Source organism: Xenopus laevis, chromosome 1L (assembly GCF_017654675.1).
Source record: "Xenopus laevis strain J_2021 chromosome 1L, Xenopus_laevis_v10.1, whole genome shotgun sequence".
NCBI classification, from domain to species: domain Eukaryota; kingdom Metazoa; phylum Chordata; class Amphibia; order Anura; family Pipidae; genus Xenopus; species Xenopus laevis.
The window spans coordinates 164,112,702-164,135,054 of record NC_054371.1 but is presented as its reverse complement, the minus strand read 5'-3'; the positions used below and the strand labels follow the sequence as shown (position 1 = coordinate 164,135,054).

Genomic DNA, 22,353 nt, shown 5'->3' with positions numbered 1-22,353 from the left:
TCAAGTAATGTCTTTTCTGCCTTGTGGTAATTCTGTCTACTTTGTCTTTCTTTTGAATTATGTTACTTCAATTCCTTCAGGGGGTTTTCTTGGCTTTAAAAACTAGAGAGGAGGGCAGCTGTAAGGAAGTATAAAGTATTTTCTTTTTTAGCTAAAGCAGTAAATGCTTTAGAAGCAGTAAATGCTATATTTTTGCCTCTGCATTGCCTTTAATGAAACAGCAAGATATATGGTAAAGTGCAGATTGACATAAAATCATCAAATATAGTTTTTTATTCTTTTTTTAACTTTTTTTTTCTGTACACCATAACATAACTATTCCTACTTGTTCTGTAAGACCATAGGACAGAAGAGGTGCAGACTTCCATGTACTCTGATCAAAAAGCTCAAGTTTTTCAATTAAAAGAATTGGAAGAGTTCAGTCGGTATCCAACACATGCCTCATGCTGAACAACTGTCTGTACTGGCCTTTGAAGCTTCACCGCTTATTTGAAACTTAATATAAGATATACAGTTAATATTCAAGTATACACTATAATGGAGACCCTTGATTAATTCAATTTACTTATTAGCAAACCCTACACCAAAAAGTATTTTGTGATTTTTTTTTTTTTCAAAAAATGAAACTCAATTATTTGCTTTTAATGGGACTTTTTTTTTTTTTTTTTAATCTCAAATATTTAAAGAATTCATTCAGGGTATAAAGGCTTATGTCGTGGATCTGCTTTTCAACATGAGGGCATGTTTAACTACAGAGGGAAAATGAATGGCTCTAAAAGCAGGGAAATGCTGCAAAAAGCACCTGCTAAACAACTGAACTTAGGGCAAAAGTTCCTCTTTCTACAGGTTAAAGATCCCATACACAAGGCCAAAGTAATACTGGATGTCCACAAAACCCCGGATTCTCTAACCAATAGATACAGATAAAGATACAGATTAATTTGACAATTAAGGGTACACAAGAATAATTTGTACAGATCCAACAAAAAGCAAAATACACAAAATATTTTAAGTTTTTTTTGCATTTTGATCAATACTAATTATATCCTACGCCCACTTCTGGCATATTTGTACCAAATAATTTCCTACCTGCCATGCCTCCAGCTGCTGAGACAAATTCAGTTTTTGCTGAATGGCATCTAATAGTTGAGTGTTCAAGGACATCACATCAATTCTACATTTCGCCAGTTCCAGTTCCACCGCAGTCTTTCTAAAAATAAAACCACAGGCCAAAGTAGTCAGTAAAAACTCAATGGAAAGCAGCAGGCATACTCATCATTAAGGTAATAGATTTCCAGCCTTCTTAAAACCAATAAGCATGCTCTAATTTTCACAGCAAAAACAAACAGTGATGTATTCTTATAGCACACAATTTTGCTTTTTTCAACAGTTTTCTTTTTTTTAGCAGTTTCTGAGGTATTTGCAGTATTAGACTTGTAATACAGGTATTGGGATACGTTGTCCGGAAAACATTTATCCAGACAGATCCAAGTTTATGGTAAGGTCATCTCCCATAGACTCAATTTTAATCAAATAATTTACATAATTTTAAAAGGATTTACTTATTTTCGCTGTAATAGTGAAACAGTATCTTTTATTTGATCACAAAACAATCCTATTGGGTTTAATTCATGTTTCTGTGTTTTTTTAAAAAGTAGATTTAAATAAGAACAAAACCTCCGTTAAGCGAAACCCCCCATCCCCTTCCCTCCATTGGCCCCCCTCCCTGCTTTCTCCCTCCATAGTACCTTACTTGGAAAAAGTTCCCTGGCATTAACATTGGCATATTCCTGCAGAGTAACGCAGTGGCGCTCATGGGCTCCATCTTCTGTATCTTCAGATCCTCTTTGTTTTCCTTCGGCAATCTTCGGAGTTTCCAACGCAGCAGTAGGTCTTACTTACACGAGGAATCTGAAGATACTGAAGCTAGAGATCATGAGCTCCGTTGCGCTACTCTGCATGAATATGCCAAGGTTAGTGCCAGGGACACTTTTTTCAAGTAAAGTACTATGGAAGGATAAAGCAGGCAGGGTGCAATGGAGGGAAGGGGGTGGGGGTTTCACTTAACGGAGGTTTAGTTCTCCTTTAAGGTATGTAGATCCACATTATACAAAGACACCTTATCTGGGAAACCCCAGGTCCCCAGCTTTCTGGAGAACATAACCAAGTGTCAGCATCCTAAGGGTTACCTGAATCAAGGAAGTACATAGACAACCACAGTCACTGATACTCTAGGTCAGGGGTGCACAAAAGGTAGATCAGGATCTACCAGTAGACCTTTAGCTGGTGATCAGTAGATCCCAAGACACTGTCAACAAACAGCTTGTCTGAATCACCCTCCTATTTCATGCTTTTTATTCAGATATATTTTTTTTTTTTAGGTTGCATAAAAAAATTGTGGTTTGTTAATTATAACAATATACAATTTCCCATCAATCGTTATTTAAGTAATATTTTCTATGGAACAGAATGCTAACAATGCTTTTATGGATGTAGATCATAATGGGACAACATCACTAAAAGTAGACCTCACAGTAGTAAAGTATGGGCACTCCTGCTCTTGGTCTTCAAATAAAGCCTGTCTAGCAGTATAAAACTGTGTACAATTGCCAATATCTCAGAAACTACTTAAGACACTATCAATGTTTATTGTAAAAGTGCTCAGGAAAACATTAAGTCAACATCAATATAACGAGTTCAGATCCACTTTAAGCTAGCAGTTAAAGGGATTTAAGTTAACTTTAGTATGTTATAGCATGTCCTATTCCCAACTTTGCAACTGGTCTTCATTATTTAGTCTCTTTATAGTTTAATATATAATTTAATATAGCAAATTATTTGCCTTCCTCTTCTGCCACTTTCCTGCTTCCAAATGAAGTCAAAAAACAATTGCTCTGTGAGGCTACATTTTATTATTTATCTTCCTATTTAAAGCACTGCCTGGATGCTAAGGTAAATAAGACCCTCACAACCACATACCTGCTGAAAAACCATAATGAAGAGCTGTCTTAAAATATCAATGTCTACATCATACTAAAGGTTTATTTAAAGGTAAACTGCCCCTTTTAAAAAAAGCTTCGCACATGAAGAAACAGCAGTTCTGCAGATTTAATGAAATCTTATTACTTGGATATAGCTTCGTCACGGTCCTTAATAGCCTTCATTAACTGCTCTTGGGTTTCATTATTCTGGGTCAGTACTAGGAGGCGGTCTCGTTCTTCTTTGAGTGCAGCCATTTCAACGCTGAGCAAAGTTACCTATTAAAGCAAATAACAAAGACATCAAAGAATAGCAATGGTAAAAGCCAGATAGTAATACAAGCAACAGGATCATTTATAGATATGCAAATATGTATATTTGGGGCTCCAGCAATCTCTGACCTTCCAGGGATACAAACATTCTATCTCCACCACTCACAGATAACCCTATTATGATCTCTGCAGTTAATCATATAGCTGAAACCCCGCTACTGAAACGGAAATGGCTGCTTCTTCTCTTCAAGGAAAAGTAGGAGCTAAAGAAAAAAAAGTAGATGCTTTAACAATTAAAATGCAACCCTTGTTGTCCCACCATTTCTCTATCTTATTAAATATATAAGGAGTTTATGACAGTGCCCCATTAAAGTTCTTGAGCACCTGCAGACAGTAATATTTTTTATCTAAAGTCTCGATCGCATTCACATACACACTAGGGCCAGTTTGTGTGCACAGAGAAAATTGCTTATTCAAAAGAAATATCTTATGAATGGTGGCTCTGCAGCAGGACTTTATACTGGGGAAAAAAACAGCCCCTAAACACTGGTCATTGTATCGTCCCTAGAAGGATATTACATATTCTATTAATACCAATAATCTCTGAGGATAATCTTAATGTAAGAAGCTGCTAGTACCTTTACTAAAAGTTAGTAAGCAGTTACACATTTGAGATGAAAGCTCCTTGCTGTCCAACAGCAAGGCTTTAATAAACACAAGCTTAGAATCCCATCCAAGTACATTAGAAGGAAGAATCAAGTTTGCCATGTAGTCACAGGCTGAGGAGTAAGGGTGGCCATACACTGGCAGATTAAAGATGCAGATATTGGTCCTTTAGACCGATTCAGCAGTTTATCTGCCCATATAGGGGGCATTCCGACATGTCTCCCAGTTGATATCAGACCAAACATCCGACAGACATCGATCGGGCTGGTTTAATTTTTTGGCAATCAAGGAACACATCAGATAGTTGATGCGGTCCTTGTCCCGTCGGTGCTCATCTTCTTCATTGTAATCTGGTCGTTTGGCCTTAGGTCTGAACGATCAGATTAACCTGATATTGCCCTGCCTTTGGTGGGCATTTAAGATCCACTTGTTTGAAGACCTTGCCAAACGAGATGATCTTATTGTGTCTGGCCACCTTAACAGGCAATAATAAGCACAAGACTGTGCACAGTCAAATTCAAATCTATGACTAACTTAAATCCGATCGCATAGGGATAATCAAAGGCTACACGTTACTCACCTGCAGGAAAGGTCTCATTTCTAAACAGCACACAAATAATGATGTTTTTTTTCCAGTTTCCTTCTATATTGTACAATTTTGTAGTTTTTACAAACTTGTTTCACTTTCCTCCCTCTCATATTCCCTTTTTTTATGCCAGGTTACCAACCTTCTAAACTAACTGTGAAAGAAATCCCAGTAAGTAATGCATCAGTTGGTGCTCTGCAACAGACATCAGTAAAGTCACAGGAACATGCTCGGTAAGGTCTGAACCTGCTATTGCTGCTGAAAAAGCTGGAACTGTATCAAATTATAACCCTTTAGAAAGTCACTGACTTGGCTTATTGAGCACCTACTGTGAAGCATGAAACGTGGAAAATAAAATGTATTTAACTGTACATTTTTGAAAAATGGCAGAAAAGAGAAAAGCATCATTACTAGTGGTGCTATTTTATAATGTCAAGTTTTGTGATGGTGAACAGCCCCTTTAAACATGTACAGACCTAACAAGGTCTTGAGATCCATTTGGCAAATAAATGTGTACAAGCAAGGACAAAAAGCTTCTACACCGAATTCATCTCAGTACCAATCAGGGATACCCAGGCACAGCACACAGGGCTCCTCTGCTACCCATGCAGTGTATGTATTGCATCTGGAAACATTGCTAGGAAAGAGCATAATCCTATCAACTATAACTTTATGTCCCAAGTAGCCCCAAATTTCATTTGATACGGCTTGTTAAAACATACAGTCAAAATGAATTTCCAAAAGCAAGATTACACAGCATCATAAAAACAAATTAAGGGAGAATTATATTTAATGTAAACAACAAAAAATGTCGGGGGGCTTTTAAATGAGAATGCGGAAAATGCGAAGGCTCTGTGCCATCCTGTAGCCTCTTGTAAAGTACAAAGCTCATCCCTCTTAGATGAAGGAATACTTCTCACAATCTTCTAACCACAAATATTTCACCTGTTTATGAAGCTCTTGCAGTTCATCATATGTTTGCTTCATTCTGACTTGTTCTCCCTGTAAAAGTTCCCGTAGAGCCCTGGAGTCTTCACTAGTTTGTTTGATCTGTTCCTCTAAGCCATCATCTTCACATTTTCTTGAGCTCTATAAAGCAGTTGAAAACATACAGTACATAATCCCTAGATACTATCAAATGTACAAAACAGATGGTCTACACCAGTGATCCCCAACCAGTAGCTCGTAAGCAACATGTTGCTCTCCAACCCCTTGGATGTTGCTTTCAGTGGCCTCAAACCAGGTGCTTATTTTTAAATTCCAGGCTTGGAGGCAAGTTTTAATTGCATAAAAACTAAGTATAGAGCCAGTCAGAGTCTACTGAAGACTGCCAGTCCACATAGGGGCTATCAAATAGTCAATCACAGCCCTTATTTGGTGAGGTAAGGGACTTTTTCATGATTTGCTGCTTCCCAACTCTTTTTAAATTTGAATGTGTAAAAAAGGTTGGGGACCTCTGGTCTATACAGAGCCCTGAAGAATAATAAATGAAGCAGATTAATGGATCATGATAAAGCGAATACAGATTGCTTAAAATTTAGATTAAACAAAAATAAGAAAGAAAAGAAATTGTTTGGTTGTTTAGCGCCGCTTCAGTCTGACCAATACTTACAGCAGAGTCACAGGTTTCTAGGACGCTCAATATAAGGCTCTTCAGTTCACTCAGGGCTGTGCGTAGGCTGCCGGCTGGCACGTCTTTGGCAGATGAGGTTTCAGACGATTCGTCCATGGAAGAGTCAGTGGAGACTGCAGAGTCTGCACTCTCATTCCCTCTGAGCTGGCAGCAGAGAGATCGGACCTGGCAATGTGCTTCCCAGAGCTGCAATCTCAGCTAGGAATATAAAAATAAAATCAGGGAGTTGGTAGCGGGAAAGGCTTAGATGACAGATCAATGAAATATCAGTGGCATAAAGGAGATATTGCACATTGCAAAGGTGTATTCCCTAAAAACCTAATGCACTGGAAAGGTTTGCCAAATATCTTGTATGACCTATACCTGCTCCCTTTCCTGTTCCTGTTCTTCTGCTTCTATGCTTTGCTCAATCTCAGACAGAAGGGAGGTGCTTGTGCTGTTCATATGCTGAAGGCTCTTCTCTTCTTGGAGCTCCTCCAGCTTCCCCTCCAGCTGCCGATAAGAAAGGCGCAGTTCTTCTAACTCCAGCTGACTATCTCTTAACTAGCAGAAAGAGAGAATAAAGTTTGTTAAATAGCATGCACTCCGAAAAAGGGTGGCAAAAATATTCCATGTAGAATTTAAAGAAATTATCACAATACCCTAAACATTTCCTGCTTATTTTTGCTTACATAGCTGCACAAAGCTGTGCCACGAATATTCATTTGCTACCATTTTTGTTTTTACCTGCCCCTAAAGAAAATCTAGTCACATGGGCCCCATTCTTGTGTCTTATAACAAAATAGGAAGTTATGGGCACTGACTGGCTTGGTTATATCTATCCAAGGAATGATAGAGACTTAGGAAACAAATGGCAGCCTGAAACATTGTAATTTACATACAGGAACCCAAAGCATGGGCCGACAACTATACATTCAGCAAATGTGTGTACAAGAATTTTAGGGGAATATTATTATTTAAATAGACTTCAGACTTAATCTGCAGCATCTATGTAATCAATGCCATGTTGCAATTGGTTCGCTATGCTATTGAAACTGGTTAAAGGGGAGATTGTTACAGTAAGCAGTGCACTTATGTTCCAAAGCTAACCCACAGAAGCGCTCTTTGATGGAAGAAATCCAATGAGCCCCAGCAGAAGCAGAGTGTGATGCGGACACTGTTTTTATGTTGATATCTAGAAAATGCTTAAGAATGTTGAATTGTAATTACAGGTATGGGACTTATCCAGAATGCTTGGGACCTGGGGTTTTCTGGATAATGGATCTCTGTAATTTGGATCTAGTCTACTAGAAAATCATGTAAACATTAAATGAACCCTATAGGCTGGTTTTGCTTCCAATAAGGATCAAATATTTTAGTTTGGATCAACTACAGGGTACGGTTTTATTTGAATTATTTGAATAAAATGTAATCTGTGGGAGACGGCACTTCCATAATTCAGAGCTTTTTTGGATACCAGGTTTCTGGATAATAGATCCTATTAAATTCCTGTTTTAACTAAGAAAACTAAAATTTGTATTCATGATAATCTCTTGCCCGTTCTCCCAACTCCCTTTCTGTCTATCACTAGGAGACCTGAGCTGGCTGCAAGAGTCACTGTGGCTAATTCATAATTCCCCAAATCCTAGTTCTAAAGTGTCCAAATGTTTTTTCTAAGTAAAAATGTAGCAACACTGAGACCAAAAAAATATAATGTTACAGGTCAGAATGTTATCAATGGGGACAGGTTTCCCCAGAGTGATTTAGGGCCGTGTGTTATAATCAATCCTTCGCCATCCCACTTGCTAATTAAATCGGGGCCCCTTTATCGGATTTACCTGTAGGTTCTTCTCAAAACTCTGCTGATTTAGGCTTAACTCTTTGTCGTGCAGTTCCTCCACAAGTCCCTGAAGCTGCTCATTCTCCTCCATGATGGTGCTCAGTTGTTGCTCCAGTTCTCGTTTATGGTCTGAAAGCATCTTTATCTAGAATAAAGGGAGAATCAGATGAATAGGACAGACTGGAAGAACAAGGAATGATGCACCTGCCTTCCTGATGTAGTAGTGAGGAATGAAAAGCTTGGCATCTGCTTACAAGGAAGGAGGAGTGAAAGTAGAGAAGGAATGTAGGCTGCCTGGAAACCAGGGTCCAGAAAGAAGCAGGCGGGTGTGGGAGTGCTAAGGAATGCAAGAAGATAAAGCAGAGCTGCATATACTTCATCTTTGACTTAACCATTACCTTGACCTACTGAAACTGTCAGGGTTCCAAGACTTTATGGCAATGTTTATTCTCACAGCCACCCCCCCCCTGATTTTAGGCTGAATTAGCTTTTTATTCTGATTTCATATTACACATAACAGAGTCCGGTGCATCAGGCAATATACCACTCCTCTAGCCATTCATGCTCGTGGTATGAAAGTCCTGATGTTGTGACCTTCAGTTGTAAGTTCACCTCAAAACCAGTTCTGCTCTTAAAGATAAATGCACTGAATTCAATCATATTTTGCTTTAGATGATGGTAACTGAGAATTTGCGGAGACATCTTACTCATCTTGTCATGAAAGAGTTCAGCTATCCCACTGATCTGGAATTGTGGAAAGGCCATATAGGTCTGGACATACCAATGAATTTGTTGGATATGTTGGAAAATGTCATTTATTTTAGAGTCATTCCTAGTGTGATCTGACCTTGTGTAAAGAATAAGGGGGGGCAGGAGTGAAATCTTAATATCCTGAAAATAATGAAGACTTTTTTATTGATTGTAATTACAAGTATTTCTAAATGCCCATCATAAATAACAAATCTAAAATTTTTATTCATGATAGCCCCCCCTCTATTTGTGTTTCATTAGGATTTTGAGTCTCTTGCTTGTTGTCACGTCAGTCTATCACTAGGAGACCTATGCTGGCTGAAAGAATGGCTAACAGTTTTCTGATTTTTAAAACATAGAAGCTGATAAGTGTGTTGGAGGCTAAATCAATTTTTTGTTCAGTTTATGTGAGAGGCAGGTGGGGTATTGGGCTATGTGTCAATACACTGTCATTGTGAAGAATAGGTGTCTCCATCAATGCACTGTCATTGTGAAGAAGAGATTTGGCCTTTTGGGTTTTTAGATGTATTTGATTATCCATGCTCTGAAAGGTCACTTGCTGCCAAGTTGTGACTGTCCCTTGTTTCCTATACAATGTAATATTGCATAGAGAAAGTCAAATGGAAACCACGTGAAATGTTCACATCATTAGTACAGTACTTTGTAAAACCCATATAATGATTCTAGAACATATTCTCTCCAACACTGGCAGATGGAACATCACAATACGCAACGTAAATTTTATGCTGTTATATATTTTTTGCCATATTTTCGCTCAGTGATGCTGTTGGTCCCTCACAATCATATCCCACAGCTGGGAATTTGTAGGACATAGATGGATATATGAAAAGTAGAGGGTAGAAAGAATCTTCACGTTATAGGATAGAATTCATGAACAAAACAGCTTATGAAACGTTCGAAAAAGATTTGTATTGATATTTATTAATACGATCAAACAGGAAACCTGCACTTTATCATAGTTATCCTCTCAATCCCTCTTCTCACTCCCCTGTGATTATAATAATAAACTGTTCTACTTGTCCGCTCACAATCCTCTCAACCCCCTCCCTCCACTGAAGTTCACAGAGCTTAACCCCTCTCTCAGTTGGCACATTCCGTTTAATAATCTCAAATAGCAAGAAAGAGTAGGAAAATGCAAATGGTGTAAGAAATGCAAATAAATTGCCCTGCCCAGTGTACCAGGCCAGTGTATGCTTTTGGGTAATCACAAAAATGGATCTAAAGGAAAAACTTTTTTTTACTTTTCAGCAAGAAAACATAATTAGAAAAACTGTCCCTTTAATACATATAGAAAAAAAGTAATGGGTAGCTGTAGGTGGTTTACACTGCACGTAAGCAATGACTGTTATGGTGATGACGAATCCAAGAACTATGATATTTCCAGAAAATTCTACCTTATTTCTAAATGCACTCCACAATCTTGCCTGTGACATCCATATAAACATAACCTTTACATACAGAACATACACAACACTGACATCTTTCCTTGCCTTCAACTTTCAGGTTGGTCAGTCAGGGGGAACAATTCGGCCAAAACGGTCTGAATTACAATAAGGGCACTTTGGTTGTGTATCAGTATTCAGCCACCCAGGAAATGTTTTTATATTCAGATCTGAGCAACGCGAGGCATGCTTACCCAAGCACCCCTGCTCTGCTGCACTTTTCTATATACCTACCTAGTGTTTACTACCTGCCCATTGGCTCTCACAGCTCTCAGCAGGGAAATGTTTCTTTGTACAGAAAGAAGTAGATATTTGTGGGATGTGAGCGCAGCAAGATATCATGCACACAAACACTGAAAGCGCTCATGCACACACCAGGCACAGGAAAGCTCAAGTACTTACTTCTAGGATTTGCTGCTCCACATAAGGGAAAAAAGAAAGAGGAAAAATGGGATTGAATTCAGAAGTAGAGGGACCGAGAAGACAAAGGAACACTTTTTATTACGGTCTTGCAAACCCTTGTGCGCCAAAATTCACGAGTAGGCTGAGATTTGGTCTGGAATATAACCTGATGCTTTGCTGTAGTTGAATAGACCGAGTATACAGAATATCCATAGATATTTGAGTCATTCTGTGATTGGATGCCAGACTAGCACCCTTTGTGACATAACACACTGTTCTGCAGGGGGATTCTCCATGTAGAGAAGGAGCACACAGTGCGAACAGGAACATTGCAAATAAAGGGCTGTTTCTAGTAAGGTGTTGCAGGTGTGGGCTAGGGTGTATAGTTTAAGTGTGATGTGATCAGTGCAAATTGTTATCAGGGCTTTCAATCCTGCAGCCTCTAGATGTTGTTAAACTACAATTTCCCAAATACTCCAGGTGCTGAAGGTTCAGTGGTTGTGCTTCAATAACAGAGGTTCACACGGGTACTTGCTGGCTGAATAAGCTCAGGGGCACATGGTTTATACGGCACACCACTAAACCCATTATAGCCCAGCACTATAAATCGAATTATGCCTAGTTATACCACACCCAAATGTGTATTATTTTAACACTCTACTTCTTAAACTTGGGTCCTCAGATGTGGCTGGACCACAATGTATAAGCAAGAGGTTATATGAAAACTTCTGGGGAACCAAGGTAAAGAAACAGAGTTCTAATGTCTTTATATCTTTCTTTCAACTTTTACCGAAATATTTAAATAGGTAAACAAAAATCAAAATACAAAAATAAATGTGCTGACAACCACTGCCGTTGGTTTGTGTTGTTGTCATCATGGGACATTTTAAGAACTATATAGAGATGATTATAGTTGTCACAAATGTAGAATTGTCTGAAGCTGCCTGAGCATTAAAGGAGAAACCCAAAGCTGATGTGATAAGGGGCCCGGCCCTTCAGGTGTTAGACGGACACAGGGGCAGTCTGCTGATTTACACAATCAAAATCCTCATTGGATCCCGATTGGTGCACCAGAAAAGGTAAGAGGAAAGCACAGTAGCAGCTTTATAATCAGAACCAGAAAAGTCAATGTACTTTGGGTTCAAACAGATGAATATAGGGTTTTCTGGAAGCTGATTACAGACTTTAAGTGTCAATGGGATGCTGGAAGTCATTAAAAAAACAGCTGAAAGGCAGCAAACTTCCCAAATGGATGATTTATCTAGGGATTGTTTGCAATGTGGTCACAAATGGATGGACAAAGTGCATTTAGTTTCAGTCTCCACGCTTACCTCAATCAAAGCCAACATTTTTTAGAGCTGTCTCAAAAGCCATTTTAAATAGCAGAGATACGGGTCCTTTTCTACAATCATGTACCAAAGGACCTATGACTTTTAAAACTGAATTACCAGAGGGAAGGATTACTTATTGATCTACTGATAAAGAGCCAAAAGGTAGTTTGCTAGTGCAGCACAGGGAAGACCATTCTAGACTGAAGCCAAAGCCTACAACAGACTGGACTGCTAAGCCAATCAGGTAAAGCCCACAGTGGGGCCTGCATAAGTTGAAGGGAGAAAGAGCCACTCTGTGTATAGGATAACATATTAAAAGTACATAGCGGCTGCCTTTCAACTCTCATTACACCCAAAAACCATATCCTATACTGCAACTTTGCCAATATATAATTAAATACTACCACAACACAAGATGTGTAACTGTACAACAAAGAATGTATAAAACAATAGTTATTGCCCATTAGCATCTTACTTGCAAACTCCAATTATATATATTTTTATCTGGGTAATAAATAATAAATTAATAAAATAATAAATGCCCCTAGAGTGCAACCAATAAGTAACCATATAGATAGAACATGAAACCATGTGATATATAATGCAGAGAAAGCCTACTCCTTGCTCTTTCATGTGCACAAGACAGGTCTAGCAAGAACGTATAAACAGATGGAGTAGGATGTATTGATGCATCTGGCACAGTGTACATCATGGGTTTCATTGAGGGGTATGAAAGTCTTTGCTGAATCATTTAATAAAGTCTGCTTGGCAGATATTGAATGTGAAAGATGCAGTTAGAGGTTGTTAGAGATTGTTTTTAGCAATCCGATTGCATCAGTGTTTTCCAGTGTAATTATCTCTCAGCAGGAATTGACCAGATCTCAGAATGGAGTCCTGATATGTCCATTTAGTGTAATTGCTCTACTGGAGGTAGAGAATGAAGACTGAATAACGCATATGTAGTTGTATGGAGTTTAGTTTTGGAGGGTTTCTATGTTAAAGGGGTTGTTCACCTTTGAGTTAACTTTTAGTATAATGTAGAGAGTTATATTCAATTTGCAATTAGTTTTCATGTTTTATTATTTGTGGTTTTTGAGTTAATTAGCTTTTTATTCAGCAGCTCTGCCATTTCAGCAATCTGGTTGCTAGAGTCCACATTATCCTAGCAACCATGCATTGATTTGCAAAAGAGACTGGAATATGAATAGGAGAGTGCCTGAATTAAAAAAATGAGTATCGTGGCAGAGCATTTGTTTTTTAGATGGGGTCAGTGACCCACCCATTTAAAAGCTGGAAATAGTCAGAAGGAGGCAAACAATTAAAAAACTGTAAAGAATAAATAATAGAAATCAATTGAAAAGTTGCTTAGAATTAGCCATTAACCACATTTTTATTTTGGGGTTGAATTGCCCTTTAAGGCAACACAGCAGTGCCTTCCCTCGGGTTATCCATATGCCTAGATGCATGTGCTGAAGCAGAAATATTGAAATTTTCTGAACACTGGCAGAACCTTTTAAAAGCAATGGTGCCAGAAGAATGGTGTTTTTGCATTTGTTTCATGCTAAAGCAGCTGTGCAGTTTTGCCTAATGCTATAATTGCAATGCAAAATACTCCATCTTTCTTATTAAAGACCTAGGTGCATGCAGAAGTGCTGCCAGTTCCCCACTGCATGTGTTTTTTTTACAGCGGATATACTGATGGTGAACCCTTACATAGCAACATGTATAACCCCCTCAAACACATTCCAGTTTTACATGCTACAGCAGCAGAGCCATGCTCTCTTATCCACCCCAGCACATCATTGATGAGCAACAGTGTCCTGCATGACAACTAAGGTTCTGTATTGGTCCAGGACCATTGCCAGTAAGCCCCAACAAACCAGTATCCTAAGATTATCCTTTAACATGAGCTGCAAACGAACAACAGGTTGCATAGAACAGGACATTGCAGATTCAAGTATACTTCATTAGTCTATCTTTTGGTGGGAAAAAGTTGAAAGGAATCCAACAGTAGAGCTGCAGGGATTTTAACATCAATCAGCAAGATATGATATATAATGGAATGCTGGAAAGTTACTAGGAACTGAACTTTTTCATGTACTCTTCTTGGCTACTCATTCTGGCACTGCCTACTGTAGTAGAACTACCAGGCTCCATCACCCAGCTACACATCCCACATATCCACCATAGACTCCAAAAAGAGCATGTTACAGAAACCTGTATGGACAATCTCCATCGTAAATTATAGACAAACTCAAGCTAGACAAAATAAAAATAACATTTCAAAATATAAGGGAATGTATTAAACGAAGGAGCTTCTTCAAAAATGCTCAAATGCATTTTGCTGGAAAATGATAACTTACTTATAATATTTCTGTTTCATGGTGTCTTTATAATGTGACGTGGACATGTCTACCTTAATGGAAGCATTGGACATCTGATACTATTATATCTAGCTTGCACAGTTGTCTCTTATTTGATTTCATTTTAACTCGCTAATGTACATGGGAAGCAATGCATAAAACTAAGGACCCATTCAGCCCAACACTCTAAAGAGCAAAGCAAAAACAAAAGTGGCAAAAAAATCATGTGTTTATGAATAGCCAACATACTCTGCACCATGGTATGCTTTTTAACATTACTAAATTCAAAAAAATTGCCTTCATAAGACGGTGTTTAAATCCCATATACAGTCGTATGAAAAAGTATAGGGAACCCCTCTTTGTTCTTTGCCGTTTTGTTTATCATTGGCTGAACTTTCAATGTAGCAACTTCCTTTTAATATATAACATGCCTTATGGAAACTGTAGTATTTCAGCAGTGACAACATTTACTGGATTAACAGAAAATATACAATATGCATCATAGCAAAATTAGACAGGTGCATAAATTTGGGCACCCCAACGAAATATTACATCAATACTTAGTTGAGCCTCCTTTTGCAAATGTAACAGCCTCTAGACGCCTCCTATAGCCTGTGATGAGTGTCTGGATTCTGCATGGCGGTATTTTTGACCATTCGTCCATACAAAATCTCTCCAGTTCAGTTAAATTTGATGGCTGCTGAGCAGGACAGCCTGCTTCAAATCATCCCATAGATTTTCAATGATATTCAAGTCAGGGGACTGTGACGGCCATTCCAGAATATTGTACTTCTCTCTCTGCATAAATGCCTTTGTAGATTTCGAAGTGTCTTTAGGGTCATTGTCTTGTTGGAATATCCAACCCCTGCGTAACTTCAACTTTGTGACTGATGCTTGAACATTATCCTGAAGAATTTGTTGATATTGGGTTGAATTCATCCGACCCTCGACTTTAACAAGGGCCCCAGTTCCTGAACTAACCACACAGCCCCACAGCATGATGGAACCTCCACCAAGTAGCAAGTGTTTTTCTTGGAATGCAGTGTTCTTTTTCCGCCATGCAAAATGCTTTTTGTTATGACCAAATAACTCAATTTTTGTCTCATCAGTTCAAAGTACTTTGTTCCAAAATTACTGCAGCTTGTCTAAATGTGGTGTGAGTGCAGAAAGGGCTTCTTTCTCATCACCCTGCCATACACATGTTCTTTGTGCAAATTGTGCTGAATTGTAGAACGATGTACAGATACACCATCTGCAGCAAGATGTTCTTGCAGGTCTTTGGAAGTAATCTTTGGGTTGTCTGTAACCATTCTCAAAACCCTCCGCATATGCCGTTTCTGTATTTTTCTTGGCCTGCCAGACCTGGGTTTTACAGCAACTGTGTCTGTGGCCTTCCATTTCCTGATTACATTCCTTACAGTTGAAACTGACAATTTAAACCTCTGGGATAGCTTTTTGTAGCTTTCCCCTAAACCATGATACTGAACAATCTTTGTTTTCAGATCTTTTGAGAGTTGCTTTGATGATCCCATGCTGTCACTCTTCAGAGCAAAGTCAAACAGAAGCACAACTTGCAATTGGCCACCTTAAATACCCTTTCACATGATTGGACACACCTGTCTATGAAGTTCAAGGCTTAACAAGCTAATCCAACCAATTTGGTGTTGCCAGTAATCAGTATTGAGCAGTTACATGCATTAAAATTAGCAAAATTAAAAGGGTACCCAAATGTTTGCACAGCCAGTTTTTCACTTTTGATTTAATCTCATACAACTGAATACTGCTTTACTAAAAATCTTTGTTCAGAAAACACCCCAGTACTCAGATGTTCCTGGGAAATGAAAGACATACCACTGTTATCTTTTATGTTATAAGTGGTGTAAATTATTATGCAGGCTGAGAGGGGTTCCCAAACTTTTTCATGTGACTGCATCAGATATATATTATTTGATATATTATACATAATCTAAAAACATTTAACATTTATGTCAGTGGTCTTAGTTGGGATAAAGCCTGTTTGGTCTTCCCCTATTATTTGAGTTATCACCTGATTGAGGCGTCTAGCAAGAATTTTTGCTAAACTTTTGGCATCGCAATTGATTAGAGATATCGGCCTATATGATGCACATTGTCTGGGGTCCTTAACAGTCTTTGGAATGACTATAATCATTGCTCTTTTCATAGAGTCGGGCAGGGGAGATCCCTTTCTGACTTCATTGAGTAGAGTTACTAGGACAGGGGTTATTTCCTTAAGATATTTTCTGTACCATTTTATGGGGAGGTCATCCAATTCCGGGGGTTTGCCTGCTGGGAATGATTGGATAGCATCTGACACTTCTTGGGCTGTTGATCTAAAAACATCTGAATAAACTGCATACTAATATTATTAACATATGTACAGAACTGTGTTGTCCATGGTACTTGCTCCCGAGAGTCATTACATGTATACAAGAGAGTCATACAAGTATAACTTCCCATTTAAGATGATGGGAATGGTCTAAACAAGTCCCAGTATTTTCCAAGATTGAACATCTAGCCAAATAGAGCAAGACATGGCTAACCAGAGCGTGACAGGGCTAACGAGAGAGAGAGAGAGAGAGAGAGAGAGAGAGAGAGAGAGAGAGAGAGAGAGAGAGAGAGAATATGAGGAAAAGCACAAGAGGAACATTTAGAGAAATAACCCAGAACTATGTGCACCAATTAGACATTTATCAAGATTACAGCATGGTCAGAGAATGAATTTTAGATAGCATTAGTAAATACCTTTAGTCAATGGTGAAGCATCCCACCTGAATATGTAGTTAGATGCCTAGAGATGGGGGGAGGGCAGGGGTGATTTAGCATTCTGTGCAGCCAACAGATAATGACACTGGCAATTGGGCTGCTTGCAGACTTTCAATCAGGGGGAACATATGGATAAGGGACAGCCCATAAACTGTGAATAGGTGGATGGATTATCCATTTTTCAATTGATCTTCATTTTGTATTGTTAATGTTTTTTAATGACCAATCTTTCTATTCTGCATCTTTCCAGTCTGCAATGGAAATGTTATCTGCTTGTGGAGGTTACATAGCGATTTTATTCTTCTACCTGTTCATACTGTGTATTGATTTTCTTTAAAGACATTTTTATGGCATGAAAGCTTACAAATGAAAAGACTTTACAGTTTAAGAGAAATGTTGGTTTGCCAATATCTGGTAAGTTGGATGGCCTACACTTGCAGCCATTTCTGTTTCAGTGCAGGTGCTTATATGCGTGCAGGCAGGAGAGGCACACAGACTGGCAGAGGAGCAAGGAAAAGGGAGGTAGGAGTAAACGCTCCGCACTAGAGCAATAAATCCAGCTGTTTACCTGAGGCTGCTTATGTTAAAAGGATAGCTTTAGGCAGTGTTGGGGAAAAGCTTTAAAAAAGTGTGTGTAGAGAGATATATACACATACAACAGAAGAAGCAAAGTTGTGATAAGCTGGAATGTAATATATTATAGCATAGTGTTACTAAATAAATCACATTATTGATTTAAGCAAATATGTTTCAACATTTGAAAGCTATACTCTGATATAAAAATACATTTAAAAAAACCTTACAGGTAAAGGATCCATTATCTGGAATGATTGGGACCTGGGATTTTTCAGATTACAGGTCTTTCTGTAATTTGGTCACCATATTTTAGGTCTGCTGATAAACATTTAAGCATTAAAGAGACCAAATTGATTTGGGTTAATTATTTTGTCACCAATACATCATGCAGCTTAGTTACCATCAAGTAAGGTACTGTTTTAGTTTAAAAAAAAAAAAAAAAAAAAAAAAGATTTTTTTTTTTTTTTTTTTTAGAATTATTTGTTATTTGACACTATCCCCTAGAGTTGCTACTTTTTTGGTTATTGGGTTTCCACATAAGAGATCTCATACCTGAATTGCCAAGTAAATAATCTATCTTCAATGACAAGTTTTACAAAACTGGACCATAACAATTAAAATATGCAGTATATTTATGATTTATTAAAAGTATAATTTTCTGAAGAACGTGAACACCTGCACATATGCATTTAGCAGGGATACACATTCACATTTTGCCAAATCCCACCAGGACTTTCTCAGGTCTACCAATTTGAACGGTATCTTGTAATATTACAGGAAACTACACTATAGGACAAATTCTAATAATATATTAAAGCCTTCCGTCCAACAAAAAAAAACACATATCAAAGAAAATGCTGCTTTGTTTTTGGCCATTTACCTATCATTTATGAGGGGCGTCATACTTTCTAACTCACCTCAGCTAAGAGACTTTCCAACTGTGAAACATGCTGGCTTGTAGACAGACTTTTCTCCCGGAATTCTTCCTGAAGTACAGTCGCCTGCTGGGAGAGTTGCCTCTCCATTTCTGTAGCCTATACACAAAATCAAAATAAATCAATGTTAAATACAAAAAAAATACAAGCAGGTTATTAAACGCATAAATTTGGATTATTTTGGGGATTATCAAGTGGGTGTCATGTTTGGCACTGCAGACTCACCGTAGAAACATAGTTGGTGCAAAGAAACCATACTATGAGCTGTTATAGGATGAATGGTAGAAGTGAGTATGTTTGAAATTATGTAGACCGATTACTGAAATATTTGGACAAGGTTGAGCCAAGAAAGTGTGGATTTAAAATAGTAAAGAAGAAGAAGAGAGAAAATAGTAGCAGCAAAGAGATGGAATATCCTGCTGAAAGGAAAATAAACAGGACATTTGACTATTGCTATTGGACTAGACTACACATTGCAAATTAACACAGACTAGTTAGTGATTAAAAGATTTCTGTGGAGGCCTGGAGTTTTTAGCTGTTAATACTCACAGTAATGATAAGCTCCCTGACATATTTACATTGCATGGAGTCAACAATCAGAACTTTCTATGGCCTTATACACTTATATGTGCATTTAAAACATCGCCAGTTGTTTTGCTTTGATTAAAATTACTCTGGAACCATTTCCTGGTTATTGGCTGCTTTCTCATGCTGATCAGGAGAGCCAGCAGTAGTTGGAACTCTATATCGTCGTCGAAAGCAAGTTGATTCCCATCTTGTGGGCTGGCAGCCAGTGGCTTAACAAGATTTGAGAGGGAACTGCAATTAGGGATGCACCAAATCCAGGATTCGGTTCAGTATTCGGCCAGGATTCAGCCTTTTTCAGCAGGTTTCGGATCAGGCCGAATCCTTCTGACCAGCTGAACCAAATCCTAATTTGCATATTCGGTTCGGTATTTGGCCAAATCTTTCATGAAGGATTCAGGGGTTCGGCCGAATCCAAAATAGTGGATTCTGTGCATCCCTAACTGCAATATATGCTCTATGAAAGGCCATTAAAAGTGGATATGCACTTATTGGCCCGTGTGTGGTGCCATCCGACGGGCTTCCCTGATCGATATCTGGCTGAAAAAGAAACAAATCTAATGATGCCTAATCTGTGGATAACCTGGCAAGACATTAAAAGGGATCCCAAACTGTTAAAGGAACAGTAACACCAAAAAATTAAAGTGTTTTAAAGTAATAAAAATATAATGTACTGTTGTACTGCACTGGTAAAACTGGTGTGTTTGCTTCAGAAACACAACTATAGTTTAGAATTATTGTAGTCATGGGGGCAGCCATTCACCGTAGTTAATAGAAAAGCTCTATGAATTCCATTGTATACTACAGGGTTTCTGTTATCTGCTATGAATTCTGTGCCTTTTTTCCTTTTTCAGCTTTGAATGGCTGCCCTCTTGGCTACACAGCAGCTTTTTTATATAAACTATAGTAGAGTTTCTGAAGCCAATACACCGGTTGTATCAGTGAAGGGCAGCTCTACATTATATTTGCAGTACTTCCAAACACTAATTGTTTTGCCGTTACTGTTCCTTTAAACGTTACACTAGCCTAACTTGCTATATTCAGTTTTGGTTTTGCAGAGTGTTAATAAGACTAATTAAGCGGTTTCCTTGATACAAAAATGCAAAAGGTAGCAGATGCTGGGGCTGATAGATCATCTTTGGCAGTTTCTACCTGAAGCTGTTTATTCACCATCACTCCTTGCAGCACTAATGTTACTGGTAACACAATTATGTATGCACTGAAGGAGAACCCTGGGTGCAAGCTGATAATGAATTCTATTGCAAAAGAGGAATGCTCCAAAATCTTATCCCAGCATCATGAAACAAATATCATACAATAAATTACTCATTTAGATAATAAAAAGTGAGTTAACAAGAAGAAGTTGCCACTGGAAAGGGTTGCAATAACATTGCTTCAGCACAGGGGATGTCTGTGCACGGTACAATATTCCACTGTTTGATTGTACGAATACAACCCCCAACTTATCGCAAAGAGCTGCTACAACTGTAACGGCTTTTATCCTTCCCCCTCTTGCAACAGCAAAGGCCCCACAATTGGGCACCTGCCTCCCCAAACTGTTCAATAGTATTTAGCAGACCACAGTAAGTGGTATTGGAAAGGCACATTTGTGTAACGCTGTCTTTACTGCCTTTTAATCAAAAGAAATGACCTCCATGGCATTTCAGTGTGTCAAAACTAATTTCATTAAGTAGCTCCGAGCCCTTGGTCAGTAAGTGCGTTCATTAATCCTCTGTCATTAACAATGGAGGCTTTGTGGCAATCAAGATGAGAACATGCAAGGAAAATCCAGTCTCTTTCAACCCAGATTGTAAAAGATTACGTTATTTCACCTAGAACATTCTAGGCACTGCATAACATATTTACAATCTGCTACCTGGAAACAAGTTATCAAGAAAGCTCCGAATTATGGAAAAGCAGTTTCTCATTGACGCCATTTTATCCAAATAATCCAAATTTCCATTTTCTCTGCAATAATAAAACAGTAGCTTGTACTTGAACAAAACTAGGATATAATTAATCCTTATTGGAAGCAAGCCAGCCTAATAGGTTTATTTAATGTTTCCATGATTTACTTGTACTTAAAGGAACAGTAATGTCAAAAAGTAAGTGTTTCAAAGTAATAAAAATATAATGCAGTGTTGCCCTGCACTGGTAAAACTTCTGTGTTTGCTTCAGAAACACTACTATTGTTTATATAAATAAGCTGCTGTGTAGCAATGGGGGCAGCCATTCAAAGGAGAAAAGACTCAGGTTACACAGCAGATAGTTAATAAGCTCTGTAAGTCTAATGGTGTTATCTGTTATCCATTAGTTAACCTGGGCCATATAGCCGTTTTTCAATTTCCGCCATTGCTCCACAGCAGCTTGTTCATATGCAAACACATCAGTTTTACCAGTGCAGGGCAACAATACATGATGTTTTCATTACTTTAAAACACTTACATTTTTTGGTGTTACTGTTCCTTTAAGGTATGAAGATCCAAATTACGGAAAGATCTGTTATCCTGAAAACTCCAGGTCCCGAGTATTCTGGATAACAGGTCCCATACCAGTATTTGTATATTCTTGTTTAAAATAGCAGTCAATAGTCAATAGAAGGCACATGGATTGAGGGCTGCCAGCAACTTTTCTACAATATACATGTCTGCCTGGTTCTCATGGCACAAGAACCTCAACAAGTCCTACAGATACTAGAAACAAAGAATATCTTTGCATTCCAGGCTCTACAGCAGATAATGCTTACTGCAGTCAAAGCTTTGAAGCTCTCATCTATGGATTTAGAGTTGTTAACTAGAATAAAATGTAAGCACAGAAAATCCTGCTTTTGTTTTGTTTACAATAACATTGCTTTGGCAAAACAAAACAAATATATTATTCCAACAGGATTCTGTGCCAAGCAATCTTTATTGGTCCCTTTATATGAAAGTGCCACATGTATGTCTGAAACCAATATCTTTTAGGCACCCAAAACAGGTTGTTACATTGTCTTATCCATAGCAGCTAGGTGACAGGCTGCCATGCATTATGCTTACATGTTAAGAATCACATGTTGCTGCAGAAAACAAATGGTCCCATTAATGGATAATGATTGAGGCATAAAAAAAAAAAAAAGACAATAAAGTGGGGGTTGCATCATAAACGGCTGCAAAATCCTTGACCCCTGAAACTCTGTTCTGTGATGCAAAATCTTTTATAGAGACAGAGGA

The 22,353-nt window shown here is 38.2% G+C and overlaps 1 protein-coding gene across 3 annotated transcripts in view; it reads right to left on the bottom strand.

The window, feature by feature from the left end:
- bicdl1.L (BICD family like cargo adaptor 1L homeolog) overlaps nt 1-22,353 on the bottom strand; it is a 47,397-nt gene that overhangs the window by 8,788 nt on the left and 16,256 nt on the right. For 2 of the 3 annotated variants that reach the window (XR_005961951.1, XM_041566331.1), the window contains exons 3-10: nt 18,542-18,658; nt 10,571-10,582; nt 7,954-8,100; nt 6,500-6,679; nt 6,116-6,334; nt 5,449-5,592; nt 3,127-3,257; nt 1,090-1,210 (exon numbers count right to left, since the gene is read on the bottom strand). Coding sequence is in view for 2 of the 3 variants with exons in the window: in XM_041566331.1 (XP_041422265.1) it covers nt 1,090-1,210; nt 3,127-3,257; nt 5,449-5,592; nt 6,116-6,334; nt 6,500-6,679; nt 7,954-8,100; nt 10,571-10,582; nt 18,542-18,658 (1,071 nt within the window). In the remaining variant the exon portion in view is untranslated. The remainder of the gene's footprint in view (nt 1-1,089; nt 1,211-3,126; nt 3,258-5,448; nt 5,593-6,115; nt 6,335-6,499; nt 6,680-7,953; nt 8,101-10,570; nt 10,583-18,541; nt 18,659-22,353) is intronic. The other variant, XM_018261522.2, reaches the window with a different exon arrangement.